This window comes from Callithrix jacchus, chromosome 20 (assembly GCF_049354715.1).
Source record: "Callithrix jacchus isolate 240 chromosome 20, calJac240_pri, whole genome shotgun sequence".
In the NCBI taxonomy this organism is placed as follows: Eukaryota; Metazoa; Chordata; class Mammalia; order Primates; family Cebidae; genus Callithrix; species Callithrix jacchus.
Window position 1 is genome coordinate 16050247 of NC_133521.1, and position 19670 is coordinate 16069916.

A 19670-nucleotide genomic window follows, 5' to 3' on the forward strand; every position below is an offset into this window, starting at 1 on the left:
TACACATGTGGAACAATAAGCAACCACGCAAACTGAATGTGTACACACTTCTAAGTGAGCAGTTCAGTCAGGATTTCAGTGAAGCCTCTCCATCTATTTTCCTTTCCTCAAATTCCTTTTATCCATCCATCTGTTCATCTCCTTCTTTCAAAATATACAATGGTTATCTGGTTATCTTACTACCTTTAACTAAGTACCAGTTTTCTGAGGGGAGAATTAATCTTCAATTAGGTTTCCACATAAATGTATATATATTTAAGAGCAAATTTTAGATACTTGTGATCTATGAATTCAGAGTGACAGGAAGTAGTCAAACAGCCTGAACTCAAGGGAGATCCAACCAATGAATAAGCAAACAGCTCTGGTTATCAAGAAACTGATCTGCAAAGTTGTCTCAATCATCTACAATTAATGAGACCAAATTCTAGGAATAATCTAATCCAAATACCCTAGAATTCTCCTAACTGATCTCAAAGAGAAAGAGTGGAAGATGTGTTCTCTTTAATGAATCACCCCTGAACACAGTCCCTGGAGACTCACAGAAGTAAGGGTGCTCCATGGCCTCTTTGGCAGTCAGTCTCTGTTGATGGTCGTATCGCAGAAGTTTGTCCAGAAGGTCTAGTGCCTCGGGGCTGACAAGATGTCTGTTCTCACTATGGATAAAGTTTTCCCAGCGTTTCCTTGAATGTCTGAGAAGAAAAATGAAGCATTAGTCATCTGAGACTAAACAAGAATCCTTATCTCCTAGGGCTAAAGCCAACAAAACCTTAGAATAATGCACTGATTATAAGCTTGTGAAATCTCTAACTGGTACTTGACCTACTGCCCCACAGTTACAGCATAGCATCCTGAAACACAATGGTGCTCCATGATTAGATAAACAGAATTAGGTAAAACTTCTATATCTGATTTAGAATCCATGGAACCTCTCTAATTTAGTTTGTATGCTGTAGGCTCTTAGTCAATTCTGGGTGGCATGCAGGAGAGTAATTTTTATTGGTCAGCAGATATATTTCCCAGGGCTAGCCTCAGAAACAGGGAGGTTCCATAAAATACTGTTTGAAAACTATTAACAAAACATTTACTTTTCCACATTATTGCACTGTACCTGAACACTCAATGCACTTTAAAATTTGCTATCATATAGAAAATCCTTTACAGAGAACAGAAGAAATTATAAGTCTCTTCATCTTGAAGAGGTATGAAGTAAAAAAAATTTAAAAACAAACTAAGGCTCTTAATTTGAAGAATCACCACTCTCTAAGTTTGGCCATTAAAAATAAGCACATGCGGTACCAGAAAACTTTTTTCTGTAACATTATGATTTTTGTTTTCCCTTTTCTATTGACAAACAGGTTATCTCTCAGAGAAGTAAAATGATTAAAAGATGTAAGCAAAGCCCAAGTATCTCAAATAAGTTAAAGAAAATATGCATAGGAAAAAAGATGACTATTTCCATTTTACTATAATTAGAAAAGGAAAAGAAAGTGATTTTGGCTAACCTTTCCACTTCTGAAATGGGGTAAGGTAAAGCACTTTCTCTCTCTTACTTACTGTCCCAGGATATCGTTGAAGTGTGGATCTAGGTCTATGTGATACTTCTTCAGATACCCATACAGCTCCTCTGTACCCAGAACCTTGGCAATGCGAACAAGCTGTAACACAAAACAAACTGACCAAATCACTGAGCACAGAACTCACTGTGAGCCCATGACGACGCTGTACCAAGGAATCAGAAGACTGCCACACCACTTAATCTCCAGGGACCAGATACAAATCTGAGTCCAGGGCAGGCAGACAGACCCAAGGACAAGAAGTTCACATGAATGCAACTTTCCAAACTGCCTTTAAAATAACACAACTTCGGGGGGATGGAGGCAGCAAACCACATTGCCATGTATGTACCTATGCAACAATCCTGCATGTTCTGCACATGTACCCCAGAACCTAAAGTGCAATAAAATAAATAAATAAAAACAACACAACTTATGATAATAATCTTCTAGAGGTGGACTAGTACAGGGGCATCACAATCCAATGACTAAAATCTAGTTTCATTAGACAAGGAGGTGCCTGACTTCTTCACAGAATCACTCTGGAAGTTTGGCATAGATAGCATTATCTGCCTCTACTTCTGGACCTGATAAACAGACAAAATTCTGTGCAATCTTTAGCTTGAAGAAAAGCTTCTATGCAGACACTAAAAGATGATTAGTGGTTCAAGGATAGTAGTATTCCTATGTAAGGATGCTATTTGCTTGGCACTCACTCCCAAACAAATAAGAACCAGATAGTGTTTGCTCACCTGGTCATAGTTGTCCTGTCCATGGAAGAAGGGTTCCCTTCGAAAGATCATGCTTGCTAACATGCAGCCCAAACTCCACATGTCCAAGCTATAATCATACATCTGAGAAGAAAAGGACAATCCATCAGCCAAGGGTATTAGAAATCAATTTTTCTGATAAAAACTTCTTTTTTAGACAAGATTGGGTGTGGTCATGATGGTATGGCCATAGCTGATTTCTTTCTTAAAAAAAAAAAAAAAAATTAAACTTCCTGGCTCCTAGAACTGATCTGAATTTCTAGTCTTCATTTGACCTTTGCAGATATTTTAGATTTAAAAACTTCTCTGCTCCCCCAAAAAACTAGATGAGAAAAAACTAAAATTAGCATTTTGGGGTGCAATAATGGCTGGGTTTTGAGTGTATCCAAACTGACTAGATAAACAGCAAACCAGAAAAAGCCCTAAGCAAGTATAAATAATCCAGAGCAGCTCTGCTAACAAGTTTACCTGATAGTCCACAAGGAGTTCTGGTCCCTTGAAGTACCTTGAGGCTACACGAACATTGTATTCCTGAGCAGGATGATAGAATTCTGCCAGACCCCAATCTATCAGTCGCAGCTACAAATAGGACAGAAAAAAACATGTGAAAGGAGTGTTTCTAGATGCCTATGCCTTACAACAAGGCCACATCACATTAGGTAACAATTATTTGGCCACACAAAAAATGTGAGCAGGTGCACTGGCTTAAAAATTACACTTTCAGCAACTGTTTAAGAGGTCATTTTTAGAGCAGAGCACTTGAAATGCTTTTTAAAAAACTTTTAAATTATCCTGGCCCATCACTCTAGATGAATAGAGCTCACCCTTTTTTTCTGCCTACATTCAGAAACTGTAGGCAGTTACACATGGTAACATTCTCCCATCATTCACAGTTTTCATTAGAAGCTCCAAGTGTCAGTGAAAGGGCTGGGGACACATGTCTCACTCCAGGGTTGAAGAACTGCTCTAGTGATTTATTCATCTAATACTAGATGATCCACTTACTCACTGATAAGGGCCAACCAGAGTCGGATATTAAAAATAGGAGGGACCCAATTGTACTCTTAAGGCCAGGCAGATTGGTCTGCAGGTCATCAAGAAATGAAGCAGAAACCACCAGCTGTAATTTCTTTCTGAGGCCCTCCAGAAAACTATGACCAAAATGAAACAAGTGACTATAAACTGTCTACTTTCCTTGTGTACTATGCTATACAAAGTAGAAATCAACAATGGAAATGGGAGAAATCACAGTAATGAAAGTTTGCCAAAAAACCCACCATGGGTCTACAGAAACCATCATGGCACTGGCCAGTTTTACCATCTGCTCTAAGCCTTTTAATCAAGCTTGCTGTGACCTGGCTGTAATGGTACCTTTTTCTGTTGGTGATCTATCATGACATTGTGAGGTTTCACATCCCTGTGCATGATTCCCTTGCTGTGGCAGTAATCCAGAGCCTATTAGGTAAGAAAGCACAGAGAAAAGTAAGCAAACCCTCTATCATCCCCCAATGCAACCACAGTCTTATTGTGACACCTTGACTTGAATACAGTCCCTCAAGGGGCAGCTTGCTGCCTGTAATGAAAAGAGAAAAAAGCGTGCTTCAGAAGGCACCCCTTTCTCTCTGTGCACACTACAGCTGGTAGAAAGGAGTTATGAAGAGAATGGCAAGGGCTACGAGATGAGGCCAGGCACAGTGACTCATGCCTGTAATCACAGCACTTTGGGAGGCTGAGGCGGGTGGATCACTTGAGGTCAGGAGTTTGAGACTAGCCTTGGGTAACATGGCTCTACTAAAAATACATGCCAGGCGTGGTGGTGCGGGCCTATAATCCCAGCTACTGAGGTGGCTGAGGCAGAATTGCTTGAATGTGGGAGGCGGAGGCTGCAATGAGGCAAGATAGCACCACTGCACTCCAGCCTAGGGAAAAAAGGCCAGAGGGGAATGGGGGGTTGGGGAGAGATGATAAACCAGACTTGGGAACCTCACTGGAATCACCTCTCACAGTGGTTCAAGGGACAGACCAGCATCTATGTGGACATGAATAATCTTTCAACATGGCTTATCTTGCATACAAGTGTCCCACTTGGGTTTTCTAGATGACCAAACGTTAGAATTTTCCTTAAATATATTTAAGGAAATATATTTTAGCCAGCTGGCCTTTAAGAATTATCATCACGCCAGGCATGGTGGCTCACGTCTGTAATCCCAGCACTTTGGAAGGCTGAGGCAGGCAGCTCACTTCAGGTCAGGAGACCAGACCAGACTGGCCAGCATGGCGAAACCCAGTCTCTACTCAAAGTACAAAAAATTTAGTTAGGCGAGGTGGCAGGCACCTGTAGTCCCAGCTACTTGTGGGACTGAGGCACGAGAACTGCTTGAACCAGGGAGGTGGAGGTTACAGTGAGCCGAGATGGCACCATTGCACTCCAGCCTAGGCAACAGAGTGAGACTCTGTCTAAAAAAAAAAGAAAAGAAAAAGAATTTACATTATTTCTCTAAGGGAGAAAATTGCTTTGTATAAGACGACTGATATATAGGTAAGATTTGAAGTATATAATGGTTTTTCATAAATTTAAAGAGTTGTGCAACCATTACCACAATCCAGTTTAGGAAATCACTCCTAAAATTTCTCTTGAGCCTGTCTGTGGTCAGTCTCCTCTCCTAACTACTCCCAACCCCCTCCATGCCCTGCTCCCAACCACTGACCTGCTATTTGCTGGTATAGGTTTGCCTTTTCTGGACATTCATAAATGAAATCATACATGTATGGTGCTTTGTCTGCTTTCTTTCATTCAGCATACTGTTTCTGAGATTCATCCAAGTTGTTTTCCTTGCTGAGTAGTATGCTACTACTAGTTGATGGACATTTGGGTTGTTTCCACTCATGCTTTCATTTCCCCTAGGTTCCTAGGGGTGGAAGTGCTGGGTTGTATGCCAAGTTCAACCTTTTTTTTTTTAAGACCAAGTTTTCACTCTTGAATGCAATGGCACAACCTTGGCTCACCACATCTGCCTCCCAGGTTCAAGCGATTCTCCTGTCTCAGCCTCCCAAGTAGCTGGGATTACAGGCATGCTCCACCATGCCCAGCTAATTTTGTATTTTTAGTAGAGACAGGGTTTCTCCATGTTAATCAGGCTGGTCTCGAACCCCCGACCTCAGGTGATCCACCCACCTTGGCCTCCTAAAGTGCTGGGATTACAGGTGTGAGCCACCACGCCCGGCCTAGGCCTAGGTTTAACTTTTTAAGAAACTGCCTAATGTACTTCCAAAGTGACTGCATCACTTTTACTCCCACCAGCAATCTGACAGGTGTTGACAAGAATATGGAAAAATTAAACCCTCAGGTTGCTGGAGGAGTACGCAAGCCAGGGAATGAGTCTTAGGATTAGCATTCCAGGAATAAGCTCCCCCAATCTGTGCCTTTCCCTAAACTGAAAGAGTACAATACAATATATAATGCTTGTTTTTTGAAGATCAAGAATAGGCCCTACTAAACTATGGGGATAGAGATAAGAATATAATCTTTAGAGGAGGAGACACTAAAGAGAAGAACACAAGAGAGCCCTGCAGGCTGGTACAAAATTCTCTACCAGTCCTGTGCAACGGGACTTTCTGCAACAACAGAAATATTCTATTCCTGCACTGTATGATATGGCAGCCACTAGCCAAATGAGGCCACTGAGCACCTGAAATGTCTGGTTTGACGAGGGAACTAAATTTTATTACTTTATTTTAGTTTTTTGGACAGGGCCTTGCTCTGCCGTCCAGGCTACAGTGTAGTGGCACAATCTCAGCTCACTGCAACCTCTCCCTCACAGGCTCAAGTGGATCCTCCTACCTCCTGAGTAGCTGGGACCATAGGCATGCACCACACCTGGCTAATTTTTACATATATATTTTTTGTAGAGACGGGGCTTCACCATGTTTCCCAGGCTGGTCTCAAACTCATGAGCTCAAGCAATCCACCTGCCTTGGCCTCCCTTAGTGCTGGGATTTATAGGCGTGAGCCACCGAGTCCAGCCAGGAACTAAATTTTAAATTTTACTTAATTGAAATAGCTACCTATAGGCAGTGGCTACTAACTATACTGGATAGCATCATCCTGCGTATATCTGTGTGAGAGTTTTACATACACAAACATCCAAAAGACTGTACATTTAAGATTTACTTACTTCACTTACATTCTACTTCAGTTTTTTTTCCCTCTGTTTTCCAAAGTGCCTTTGTGGCAGTGCTTTATGAAACCAGGGGTCCTGAGGGCAGACCTCCCTGAATCTGAATCAGATCAGGTAGCACAACAAAGCCTCAGTGAGTCACTGAGTCATCACACTGCAGCTCTCAGCCTCAGTTGCTTCTGCATTTTCAAAGGAGTTAAATATTTAATCTTCTCCACTCCTATTTTTTATTTTCAAAGAGAAAATTTACCAAGTGTGGATTCTGCTATATTTGCCCACTCTTTGTCTAAAGGAATAAAATAATCAAGACCACAATACCTGAGATGTGAAAAACACTCGATGAAAGCAAAGGCTGAACAAATACAGTAAGGTAATTAATTCTTTTGCCAAGTTTCCTAGTCGGACTCCCTGTAGAGTTACTGACATGCTTTGAAATTCTTTGGGGAATTATTTCAGTTTTAAAATCTGGTACAGTTTCTGACCATTAAGCATGAAAGACGTTTTTCAAGTTTCATATGGGATTCTATGTTTCATTAGCAAAAATAAGTATATGCCTTTACTGCCTAGCTGCTACCTCCAGAAAGCAGAAGGGACATCAGACATTGAATGACACCTGCATGTCCACCTGGGAAGACCTCCATTAGTTGGATGTCTTTATGGGACCTAAGAGCAGGGTAGCTTATTCAACTTTAGGTTTGGCTGATGGTTTAATAACACAAAATCTCAATACTACTTTACTTAAAAATAACCAACTGTGAGATCTGAATTGTAGCTCTCATGAGGTGAGAGTGCATGATTACTCAGGAAGCACCTCCAGGAAAGGAGCTAGCCTGACAGTTCATAGGAACATGGCACTGTAAATTTCACCCACATCAGTGCTTCAATTCTAGTCTGGAGAAGATAAGGAGAAAGGTGGGATAAATCAAGCTCAACCTCCGTGTCTTTCTGATCTTAATGACAAAAAGGAAGACCCACTAGTCATAAGAGTGAACCCTTCAATCTACCACCTTAGCTTTCTCTAATGATAAGTGGTTCGTACAAGTTCTTATAAAAACACATTCATTTCACAGAACTAGTTCTTCAAATTCCCATTCCCTAAAGCCCAACCTTGATTCAACTTGGTAATTAGTTCACAATCCCATCAAAACTCCTTCTTGGCCATTTTCTTCAGTAACGCCAGTACCTTAAATCATCTCATTTTAGAGGTTCTTAAGATCTACAACTACCCTAAAACTTTTCGCAAGACTGCATATTAAAACATACATTTTTGGAGGGAGTTCATAGTTTTCATTAGGTTCTTAGTGATCTATAACACAAAAATCTAGGACCCATGGATGTATTCCGTTTTACAAACTGAGAATTCTGTAAGTGTTTATCTAGGCAAACTAAAAGTGATCATTCCTCCACCAACCATTAATTCTTCAAAATTTCACTGTTCTTGGGATTAGTAAGTCTTAGATATTCTACCCATCACTGATTAACAAGCCCGGGCTCCAGGGGTAGGGTAGGAAGACTCATCCAAGAAGGGGATGACGACACATGGCAAGGAAAGATGGCTGCAAATGCCTGCCACCCCTGTAGGCATGTCCCTCTATAATATGACTTCAATGCTTTTTCTATCAAGAAGTGGAGTCAGTTTTTTCACACCCTGAAGCTAGGGTTGGTCATGTGATTTGCTTTGGCCAAGAGGGTATTAGCAAATATGACACAGGTAGAGGGTTGAAAAGTACCTATATATTGAGGTTTCCCCTTCTCTGCTGCTAGGAACCCCAGGAAGACCACCATGGGAAGCAGCAGGAGCATCATGGGCTGGAAGATGAGACCTCAGCTATCCCCGCTGTCCCAGCTGTGGTCTAGACTGTCAGTGAAGCCACCTTGCCCCAGTCAGGACAACTAAGACCTAAAGAATCATCGGGCTAACTCACAGAATTATAAGAAACAATAATCATTTTTTAAAAATCATTAAGTTTGGGGGCAATTTGTTATATTCACAGTAAGTATTAATAAAACAGCAAAGAGAAAACTCATGGACCAACAAGAGCTGTGGGAGGTTCTAAGGTATAGCGTCCCTGGTACCTTGACTTGGCCATTTTTTTCTCAGTTTCACTGGAAAGTTTCTACGTGAAGATTCCTCGATGGAAGCCTCAATATAACTTTTAAAACTTCACTAAATCCTCTGGATGTCAAGAAACATTCTGCTTGAGTTCTCTTTGCTCTCTCAAAAACTTATCTTTTAATGAACAAGCCTGAAAAAATTAACGGTTTATGAATGCCACTTACTTTAAGTAGTTCATACATATAAAACCGGATATCAAAGTCTGTCAGGATCTGGTAGAGTTGCTGAAACAGATTCCAAAAAACAGAAAGTTAATTTAGTCTCATTGCATCTTGTCATCCCAAGTGCGGGCCATTCTCTAAGCTTACTTGATACTTAAGTGACTAAGGAATCCCATGACTTTTTTACTCCCTGATCTGAAATAAATGGGAGCAAAGTCTAAAGATGAAGGTGTAATATTTCAATCATAGAATAGAAGAAAAAAAAAGGAAGGAATTCCAAGGGAGAAAAACCATTTAAGTCAACTCAGATCTTTCCTATTTAATGCTCTGTGATTTTTGCCAATTACAATCATTAACCACAATTACACCATGTGAAGTCTAAGTTGTCTGTCTTCATATTCTTACTGTAAAGAAATCTAGGCCGGTCGCGGTGGCTCAAGCCTGTAATCCCAGCACTTTGGGAGGCCGAGGCAGGTGGATCACGAGGTCAAGAGATCGAGACCATCCTGGTCAACATGGTGAAACCCCGTCTCTACTAAAAATACAAAAAATTAGCTGGGCATGGTGGCGCCTGCCTGTAATCCCAGCTACTCAGGAGGCTGAGGCAGGAGAATTGGTTGAACCCAGGAGGCGGAGGTTGCGGTGACCCGAGATCATGCCATTGTACTCCAGCCTGGGTAACAAGAGCGAAACTCCGTCTCAAAAAAAAAAAAAAGAAAAAAAAGAAATGTAACCCCACTGCAGCACCACAGTATACTCTAGAAAAGTGGGTTCTGAGTGGATAGATCTCTGAAGAACTTCACAGGCTACTGTGGTAAAATAGTGGCAAGATAGGCTGTTCTGAAAAGACATGAGGAAAAAGGAGGTGCTGCAGCATTTGCAGATGGCAAGAGCTTACAAAAAATCTATAAACCAACTCCAGGCTGGAGAAAAAGAACATTTCACAGGCAACAACTGATGGCTTAGGAGTGAAAAAGAGGGTATCAAAAATGATCACCGGCCAAACTAATAAACAATGAAATGTTTTCATTATTGATAATCCAAAGACGCACTCACTGGGAGTTTAAAAAAAAATTCTAAGGGTAAGAAAACATTAATGCTATAAGCTTCATTTAAAGCATCATAAACCCTTGTCAGAAACTCTCATCTTTGATATAGATCAAATCCAAGTAAATCTCGTTTCCCATAAATCCAAGCCCCACACTTTCCATAAAATTAAGACACACGCCTTTATTAAACTTCTCTCGTTCTTCCATTAGAAGAGAGACTCAAGCAATGTAGGGAATTTCTCCAGGGAACACAGAACAGTGTATACAATGTATCTGTGTAATAGGGGGAAAATAAAAATATACATCCACATTTTCTGTATCTGCAAAAATGATATAGAATAAAAACTGGTTTCATGTGTATGTGTAGAGGAATATGCAGCTGGAATACAGGGTTTTTCACTGTCTAACATTTTATATTTTTGATTCACATATAATGTTCAAAAAATTTTAATAAAAACATCAAATTTGCCGAGAACCAAATTTAACATTTTCTAAGAATACCGGGTCTTTGCTTTCTCAAGTTTCCCCCTTTCAGTAATTCCCCCTTCCAGCTTAGGAAAAAATTTTATTTCATCAACCTCAGGGCAGCACAGGGAATGAAATACACAGGCCAGTACACAGCGTTGTGGAGTGGGGAGCTGGCCCTGGCTGCAGCTGAACTCCACTTAGGCAAAACAGCACCAACAAGCCACTACTTCTGCTCAGGAGATCTTCAGCTCCATAACACATAGGCAAGTTTTTTGTTCTCTCCCAGATCTACTTTGGCTGCACATTGACAGCTTGAATGTACAGACAGAGGCTTAAGATGCCATCTCTGGGGTGTCAAAGCAGCTCCTCCTCTGTGGGTTAAGGAAATCATTCACAGAGACTATGCTAAATTGGACTTCAAGTCAATAAATACCCTATGAAAGAGAAAAGATCAAATTTTCTAACCCTTAGAGGGCTGGAGCATTTTATTTCCAAAAAGTTAACATGGGCTATTTTATTAGACTTTTATCTGTAGAAGGCTTTCCTCATCATATGGTACCTACACCATGTATTTGTATAAATGGGTAAGCCATAAAATAAATGTCTTTGGACTGCCAACACAGTATTTCTAGCTTTCTAGCTACTGCAACCATTAACAATTTAATTCAAGACACCAGTTGTATACCAGTATTTAGGCCTAAGATATTACAAAGTCCCTAGTGACTGGCTGCCTTTCTCCCTCACTTCTCAGGATCTCTGGGTAGGAGAAGACCAACCTACATCTGCAACATTTAACTGCCAGGGCCTAAAATCCAAGACTATGCAGGGTCCACAGTCTGGCTTCCTCTGACTTTTGTAAGCTCTGTTCTTCACTGCACCCCCCAGGAGTCCCTGTTTTGTTAGGAGTCCTCTGACAAAAGAAGCCCATGTTTGCTGCCTCCATTTTCTCCCCTCTAGCCCTGCTCCACCTTAGCCTGGAAAGCCAAACCCAACCTGTCTGCTTTCTACAGAGCTGACAATGATAGCTTCCTTCTCTCTCTCCATGCCACTGACTCTCCAACATGGCTGTGCACAGGACACCATTAAGAACACAGCATCAGCATTTTGGGAGGCCGAGGCGGGTGGATCACGAGGTCAACAGATCAAGACCATCCTGGTCAACATGGTGAAACCCCGTCTCTACTAAAATTTACAAAAAATTAGCTGGGCACGGTGGCATGTGCCTGTAATCACAGCTACTCAGGAGGCTGAGGCAGGAGAATTGCCTGAACCCAGGGGGCGGAGGTTGCGGTGAGCCGAGATCGCGCCATTGCACTCCAGTCTGGGTAACAAGAGCGAAACTCTGTCTCAAAAAAAAAAAGAACACAGCGTCCCCAGAGTTAACCTTCCTCACACAGGGACTGGTGGTGACCTCAGGTTCTCAAGGTGATTCCTCACTCTGCTGTGTGCTTTGTCCAGACCCCCAGGAATCCCATGCCAACATTCCCTGTGCTTCATGGCATACGCATATGATCGGGAGAAATGGGTAGAGTGGCTGGTGGCAGAGTCATCAAATTTGGTGATAAAAGATCTCTGAACTCCCCCCACTACCCAAGTATGCCAACGGCCCACTTAACAACTCACTCAATACCATTCCCACTTCCCACACTCAACTCCAACCATATACTAAGTCCTCACACAGCAGAAGAGCAGGTGCTCCATATACTAAACACCATGTATGGCAGCTCTGTCTTGCATACATGTTTTTACAATGTTCATAGTCAGTGGAACAAAAACAGAAGCAATTTTCCAAGAAACAGAAGTATCAAGAGTCCAAGACACATTAGAAAGAGAAATGTCACAAGAACCACACTTTCCCTCCCTTCTCCACAGTCAGCTATGGAGAGAACATTATTAAAAACTCCGCTGCAAAATGCTGGCAGGAAGTCAGCTTTGCTTACATTTTCAAAAAATAAGTGACTTAAAAGGTGGAAATTTCCTGGGCCTTTTAATTAGCTCCAAAAAGTCTAAGGAAAAGAATGGCAGAAATTGTACTTTGATCATCAGATTCAGGGCCCCCATGGTCTAAAACCACAGACACCAACAATGGCATGACCACATGTGGGCCTTGCTGCTACCGTAGGCATATGAACAACTGTTCAGACTCCAGGTGAGATTCAGCTCCATCACCATGAGCCACAGATTCAAAGACCCCATTCCCAACCATGACCTTCAGGAAGATTCACACTTTATGAGAAAGCTTCCCAGGTAGCTCTGGTCAGTCCATGCCCATAAATCCCTGTGGTCATATGTAGAGAGAAGAAAAAGTAGTGGGATATATAAAGTCAAAGCGAAAAAGGTGTTTACTATACTAGTCACCGGTTTAAGAATTGTTTACAAGTAACCCCCAAGATCCAGAATAAAACCAAGGTCAACATTTTTAGAAATTTAAGGAAGTAGAATAAATCTTTAATCAAGCAGATCAAAGTTATTACAAATCATCTGAAAATGTGACTTATTTTCCTATAAGGAAATAACAAAATGTCAACAACCTGTAATAACATACATGACATGACAAAGTAGTACAATTTGTTTCCCCAATTAAGGAAATTGTATTTAGTCTGTGAACTCAGGCCTCACATCATCTACTAAGTGGTGATTTACCTCTATGTGAGTAATTTAGAAATTCCCCAAATATCAATGTGATTCTACCAGCTTCTTGGGATGGAGCCCTTTTGGAGTATCTTAACAAAATCTTTTTTTTGTATTTCAAAATAGTGCCTTAGCTTCCCTTGAGACACTTTCTTTTTTTTTTTTAAATTGAGACAGAGTCTTGCAGTGAACCGAGATCAGGTGACTGTACTCCAGCCTGGGTGACAGAGCAAGACTCTGTCTCCCAAGGGAAAAAAGAGAGAGAGAGAGAGAGAGAGAGAGAGAGAGGGAGGGAGGGAGGGAGGGAGGGAGGGAGGGAGAGAGAGAGAGAGAGAGAGAGAGAGAGAGAGAAAGAGGGTTAGGGCACAGGGAGAGAAATAACTGCAAATGTGGCAAAACAGTAACAACTGGTAAATCTAGGTGAAGGTTACAAGGGTACTGACCTTGCTACTCTTTCCACTTTTCAAAGTTAAAAGTCTGGGGAGAAAAATGCAAATTCACAATGTTGCAGTTTGGACTTCCAGTTTGAAAACTATCCAGAAGTGAGTTCTACAACCAGCGATGCAGGTAAAACAGCGCTTAGGGTTGTACAAACTTAAGCACACGTATTGTCCAAAAACAAAAACAAGTTTAATTCAACTAAAGAAATGAAGAAGAAAACCACTGAGAGTCCAACAAGGTTGAAGGAAGAAAGAAGAAAAATAAGATAGGAGCAGAAAGAAAACAACTAACAAAAATAACCGCTGAGCAATAAAATAAAAAAGCTGGTTCTTTTAAAGGATTAATAAGAGATCTCTAGAAAGACTGATTTAAAAAGAAAAAGAGTAAAGGCACACACACTGTTTAAAAATGTGAAGGAAAGGATAACTACAGATATGCCAGAGTTTTTTTTTTTTTTTTTAGGTGACCAGTCAACAGCATAGTTTTTAAGTTCTAAGAGAATTATTATGTCAATCAAATTGAAAGTGAATAAAATACATATTATCCAAATAGACTCAAGAAGAGATAGAAAACCTGGATAAACCCTTAACCTATAAAATGCTTTAAAACGGAAAGTTCAAAGTCTTCCTCCCACCCTTGAAAGACATCTACCCAGATAATACCTATCTTACATAAACTTTCAGAGAATAGGAAGAGGAAAAGCTACTCGATCTATCTTACATCAAATATAACCTTGATACCAAATTTAGAAGGATCCTATGATAAAATAAAATCAGAGATAAAAATTTATAATCCATTTCACCAATATAAAATACGGAAAAGAATGGGCTGTGGGCTGCATCACTGTTAATTCACCCTGATATTAAGCCAGGGACAAACACTCTCTGGGTGATAACCTTAAAACCAGTTATTAATAGACTTTACACTAAAATGAAAAAGGCAAAAAATAAAAACAAATTTTCCTAGTAAGATGGACAGAGGATAAAATAAAAAGACTAAAGGACCTCAGGACATTGAACTAAATAATTCTCTGTTTGTGGCCTGCCATACTTATCTGGAAAAGAATATAATTTTCTTGCCATGATTTGCTCTTCAAAAATACATATCTGCCATCAATTTAAATATCAATTTAATGATCTCTTAAAGATGACTAAAATATCATGCCTTGAACATTCAAAGGGGACCTCTAGTTAAACATGGCAGATCAAACACCTCTGCTCAACCTGAAACTCCTCTAAAATATCAGTAAAAGGGGCAGGGAGATTAAATCATAAGAACCAAGAAGATAGGAGAAACAACATTGTGAAGCTAGAAAACATGTCTCTCCCAACAGTGAAAGGGGCCAGAAGCAAACAGCTTCAAACCGAACGTCAGAAAGGCTCAGGACTGGGGACCCCCAATGTTGGTCTAAAAGAGTGAACAGAGTGCAGTAGAAACAGAAAAATGGGTTTAAGACGCCACATTGAAAACTGGAGAATTAGGTGAAGTCTGCACCACACTCCCCACGGTTCTCAACTTGAGGCTAAGATACCAGCAGCTAAGTTTGCATCCTTGAGACAGGGGCAGCTGATGGCTCTTTAGAGCAAGGAGCAGACATTCAAGAAACACCCAGAGTCAAATAACAAAAACTCACACACAAAGAAAGAGGAAAAAGTATGAAGGGGAAAAATACAATATTCTTAGTGAGAAAATAGAAGGTATTACATAAAACATAAAAGAACAGGATACTATTTTAAAAAGTTCTGAGACCAAAATGGAGCTGTAAGATGTGAAGTCTAACATTTGAATGAGTTCTGGAAAGTGAGAACAAAGAAGAAAGGGGAGAAAAATCAAAGAACATTAAAAATATTTTTCCAAAACAGAGGGGGAAAAAGCCCAGCAAGTATGCAGAACAAAAGATAAAAGAGACCCATATGAAGGCTCGTCATTGTGAAATTTCAGAAGACTGGAAATGAGAAAATCCTAAAAGCTTCCAGAGGAAAAAAACAAAAACAAAACCATCACATAAGATGAAACCAGAATGGCTTCAGTGGTAATACTGGAACAATCTCTTCAAAATCAAGGATAATGAATTATAACCTAGAATTCTATACTCTAGCAAGTACATTAATTGGCAGGACAAAATAAAAATGATTTCAGATATGCAGGCCTCAAAAAGGCATTAATTTCCCATGATTCCTTTAAAGAAAGCTATGAGAGAATGCATGAAACATCCCCTTTGAGGGTTAAGACCCCAGAGAGAATTTCTCTAAGAAATTAAAATTACCACTAACTGATCTTTAGCATGTTGTTAAACCAACAGAGCAGATGTCACTTTAAGAAATACAAAAAGCAGAGTTAAAATTTTACATATGTAGCTAGACAACTGGTAAAAACTCATTAATGAGGCACAGGCATTTAAATTTGGAGAACTGCACTATGAAGTTCCATTTAGATAAACTTTTGCATTAGGAAAATGTTTGGTTTCATTAAAGTCTGTCTGGTTTTCCAAGGCATGCGCACACATTCCCACTCACATATACCAGGATAAACCTGGGTGATTCACAGGATCAGCTACATGTACATAACAGCAGAGTACCCTACCAGCTAAGCGCTGTTATGCTATTGAATGAAAAAATTTATACCCCGTTTTTTAGAGTTCATTGCTGATTTCACATGTAAGGAGTCACATTAACAAGAAAATCTATCACATGTGGGAAGTGCTCTACAAGTAAACCTTCCTACTTATTGTTTTATAAGTTGAAATATCTTATTTTGCTTACTTTTCACTAATTGACCTTGTTTTAGTCATTTTAGAGTGATTAAGAAAAATTAAGTGTGAGAATAAGGTTCTCAATTTTCACCCAGAACCATCCCTCCTGATACCAACATCTTTCAATTGCTGATTAAGTTTTGTCTCTAGCTCCTGTCACAACAAAATCACAAGTCTCTTATTCACTGATAGAGTTACAATCAACTACAAGTCCTCTAAATGCCCCTGAAAATCAACACTACTATTTTGTTTGTATATTGGTTTTCAAATTATGCTCTAAAAAGAGTTTCCACCATATCTAGCAGGCCTAACCCCAGAAACCTTGATAGAAATTAAGGTTTTAAAGTTTGAACAATAAAATTTGTGAAAAACTAGTTTAAAATCATGATTTTAGTAAAACACGTCAACGTCTAAAATAATTTATATTATAAGAAAATGTTAAAAACTCGGGATAGGCCTCTTCGAAAGCAGATTCTGGTTTTTCTGAATCCACTTCTTTGAATGTCACGTGCACAAACACACATTCATTATTTGACAGCACTGAATCCAATGCATTGCTTCTTTTCACAAGAGCCTTGTATCAGTCTAACTCTTCCTCTCGGCAAAGTAAGATCTCGGAGGAAAATAAAAGTTAACATACAATTAAAGCTATACTGCCTAAAACAGGAGTGTTACAGATGAGGCATTAGCTTAGACCCAGCAGAGCAGTTACTCCTGGAGTAGGCAAGGCAAAGGGTGATGAGTAATTTCACCCAATGCAAGAACCCTAACCACTTTCTGCAACCTGTATTCACACTTTAAGGAACCCAATCTGTTATTTCCTACTCTCACCAATGACAGCCCTGGCTGCTTGGGTTCTGGAGTACACAGTACTTATTACCACCTCCCTGTCACCCCCGTTAACCCCATGCCAGAAAGAAAAGCATACGCACCTTAAAATCTGTATTATTGATATATTCAAATACCAAAGCTGGTGTCTTTGACTGTAAAAGAGAATAGTAATGCTTTTTAAGTACCCAAACAATAATCAATATAATCTGCTTCTGCCAAAAGGGCCCATCCCCAAATCCCACTTAGGTAACAAAGGGATTCACTTACCAGGGATAGCCTGTCAAGAAAAGTATTCTCTTGAAATTTTATGATGTCTGGAATTTGTTTCAAAATAACGGGATAGTGGGAGGTAGGAAGTGGTGGGAGTATAGATGAAACGAGGTTGGCCACAGCTGATTAACTGCTAAAGTTGGGTCATATGTGAAGGAAGGTTCATTATATTATTCATTTACTTTTGAAAATGATTGAAAATTTCTTAACAAAAAGTTTTAAAAGGCATGTATTCTGTGAATAACCTACCAAGGGCCTTAACCAATCTTCAATGGTTATATGAGGATTTACACCCTGCAGTGTTCCAGTTTGCCAACCATATACAAAAAAAAGCGCGACACATTTTCATCTTAGTTTAGCAAGCCAGAATTGTACTTGACAAAATTATCATAGGTTTTGGGAATGTATCATAGGTCTTTTGGGGGTCCAAAAGGAAAATATAACCATCCGTGACATTATCGATAAACTACACTACACTATTACTGCCTTGGCTAGAGACCATTAAAGACTGTCTCATCTTATCAAGCAGACCTGTTCCTAAAAACTCATACATAATCAATATTTTTAAAGCACTATAATCTTTAATCCAATGAGTACAAAAATGTTCAGTATTCTTATGTAAATCTACATTTTCAAATATCAGATTTCCTTAAGTAAAATAAAATCATGCTAATTGTCAGTAGTAAGCTTTCAAAATTGGGAGAAAGCAGAGACTTAAGGGACTACAGGGAAAAAAAATCATCTAGAATCTTTTGCTCAAGGACCATGTAAAAGTTACCTAGGAAACAGGCCACAGGGCAGCATGCATCTCTGTTTGAGGACAACTCAGAGTCCAAACAGCAGCCCCAGTAGCAGCCATGATTAAGTAATTCTTCACCAGCCTGAAGCTGTAAGGGTTTCATCAACATTACCACCTCTCTCTACAGGCTGTGAAGTAAGCCTGATCTTCTAATAGACAAGAGGTCCCTGTTGATTTTTGTCAACTTCAATTTACTTGTCTTACATATCATGTAAAACATACACACACTTTAACAAATTACAAAAATAAGATGTATCACTAAGTTTCGTTAAAAGAAAAAGAAAAAAAAAAGACACTCCTGGTGTACCACATACTGACTCACATTTTTAAAATTATTCTGAAATTCATATTTTTACATGGTGCTCACTTTTCAGTGGGTACTCATTTTTCTCGATCTCTTGACCTCATGATCCACCTGCCTAGGCCTCCCAAAGTGCTGGGATTACAGGCGTGAGCCACCGCGCCCGGCTCGATGGGTACTCATTTTTAATGCAGCCCATTTTCAAACATGAGGCAGTCTAGAACTAGTCATTATAAAATCAATCTGTGCTAAAACAACAGGATAGATCTTAAAGGCCAAACTAGTTTCAATCTGGCGTACAACCATCCCTTCCCTTCTCAGTCTTTTCAGGGTCCAAAAGAAAAAACTTGCCTTATGCTTCAGTTCAAGATTACTGTGTAATCTTGAGTAAAATTTTTAACCTCTGCAAACTACAGTTTTCTCATCTGTACAATGTGAACAATAAATGTTACCCACCCCAATGGACTGTTGTGAGGACTGAGTGACATGACACAGTTGGGCACTCGGAATGTAGCCGGCATATAGTAAGCACTCAATGCATGTTAGCTACTACGTTATTATGAGGATGTCTTCAGCAGCCAGAAGCAAAAACCTATTTCTTTAATTAACAAAACTATCATGGGAGGAGAACAGGGAAATATCTGATGTAGAGCAGGTGGAGAACAGCAATGGGACAGGAGGGGGTATAAAAATGGGGAGGTGAGGTGTCTCTAATCTTATTAGCTAATCAAAAACACCTAAGGTTAAGTTACTCCCTAGGGAGAGAAAACAAAATTAAACAGAACATCTAAAATGACTAAAACTTAAGCATTAACAAAAACATTTTAGTTTATCTATGTATGTGACGTGAGCCCTAAGGGCAAATGCTGAACTAAGGGAAAGAGCAAGACTTCTTCAAGTAGTCAGTAGAGTGGGGACCTGCTCAGGCCTTTATGCCAGGTGTCCATGTGGAGATATTCATCATTTCCTGTGTAAACACAGATTTTCAAATGTCATGCTTACTTAAGTGAGGTACAGTAATGAACTTTCAAAACTGTAGAGAGGCAAGGGCTTAAAGGAGATATTCAGCAAACATTTGTGGGCTGAATCAAAATAGTGAAGTACAAACCCAGAAGAGGGATTTTTCTCTGTACGCTTTTGTTTTGTTTTTGAGACAGGGTTTCGCTCTTGTTGCCCAGGCTGGAGTGCAGTGGTGCAATCTCCGCTCACTGCAACCTCTGCCTCCCGGGCTCAAGCAATTCTCCTGCCTCAGCCTCCCAAGTAGCTGGGACTACAGGTGCAAGCCACCACACCCAGCTAATTTTTGTATTTTTAGTAGAGACGGGGTTTCACCATATTGACCAGGATGGT

General features: G+C 40.0%; 1 protein-coding gene and 1 long non-coding RNA gene across 5 annotated transcripts in view; one reads left to right on the plus strand and one right to left on the minus strand.

Moving 5' to 3' along the window:
• Nucleotides 1-10307, plus strand: part of LOC108589328 (uncharacterized) — a 43457-nt gene extending 33150 nt beyond the window's left edge. The window contains exon 3 of the long non-coding RNA XR_008478219.2: nt 8266-10307. This is a non-coding gene — a long non-coding RNA (uncharacterized LOC108589328). The remainder of the gene's footprint in view (nt 1-8265) is intronic.
• CSNK2A2 (casein kinase 2 alpha 2) overlaps nt 1-19670 on the minus strand; it is a 39218-nt gene that overhangs the window by 7006 nt on the left and 12542 nt on the right. For all 4 annotated transcript variants that reach the window (XM_035282779.3, XM_054248733.2, XM_002761020.6 and 1 more), the window contains exons 4-10: nt 17052-17102; nt 8782-8841; nt 3695-3778; nt 2792-2902; nt 2306-2407; nt 1555-1655; nt 541-689 (exon numbers count right to left, since the gene is read on the minus strand). In XM_035282779.3, the coding sequence (XP_035138670.1) occupies nt 541-689; nt 1555-1655; nt 2306-2407; nt 2792-2902; nt 3695-3778; nt 8782-8799 (565 nt within the window). In that variant the 5' untranslated portion in view covers nt 8800-8841; nt 17052-17102. The remainder of the gene's footprint in view (nt 1-540; nt 690-1554; nt 1656-2305; nt 2408-2791; nt 2903-3694; nt 3779-8781; nt 8842-17051; nt 17103-19670) is intronic.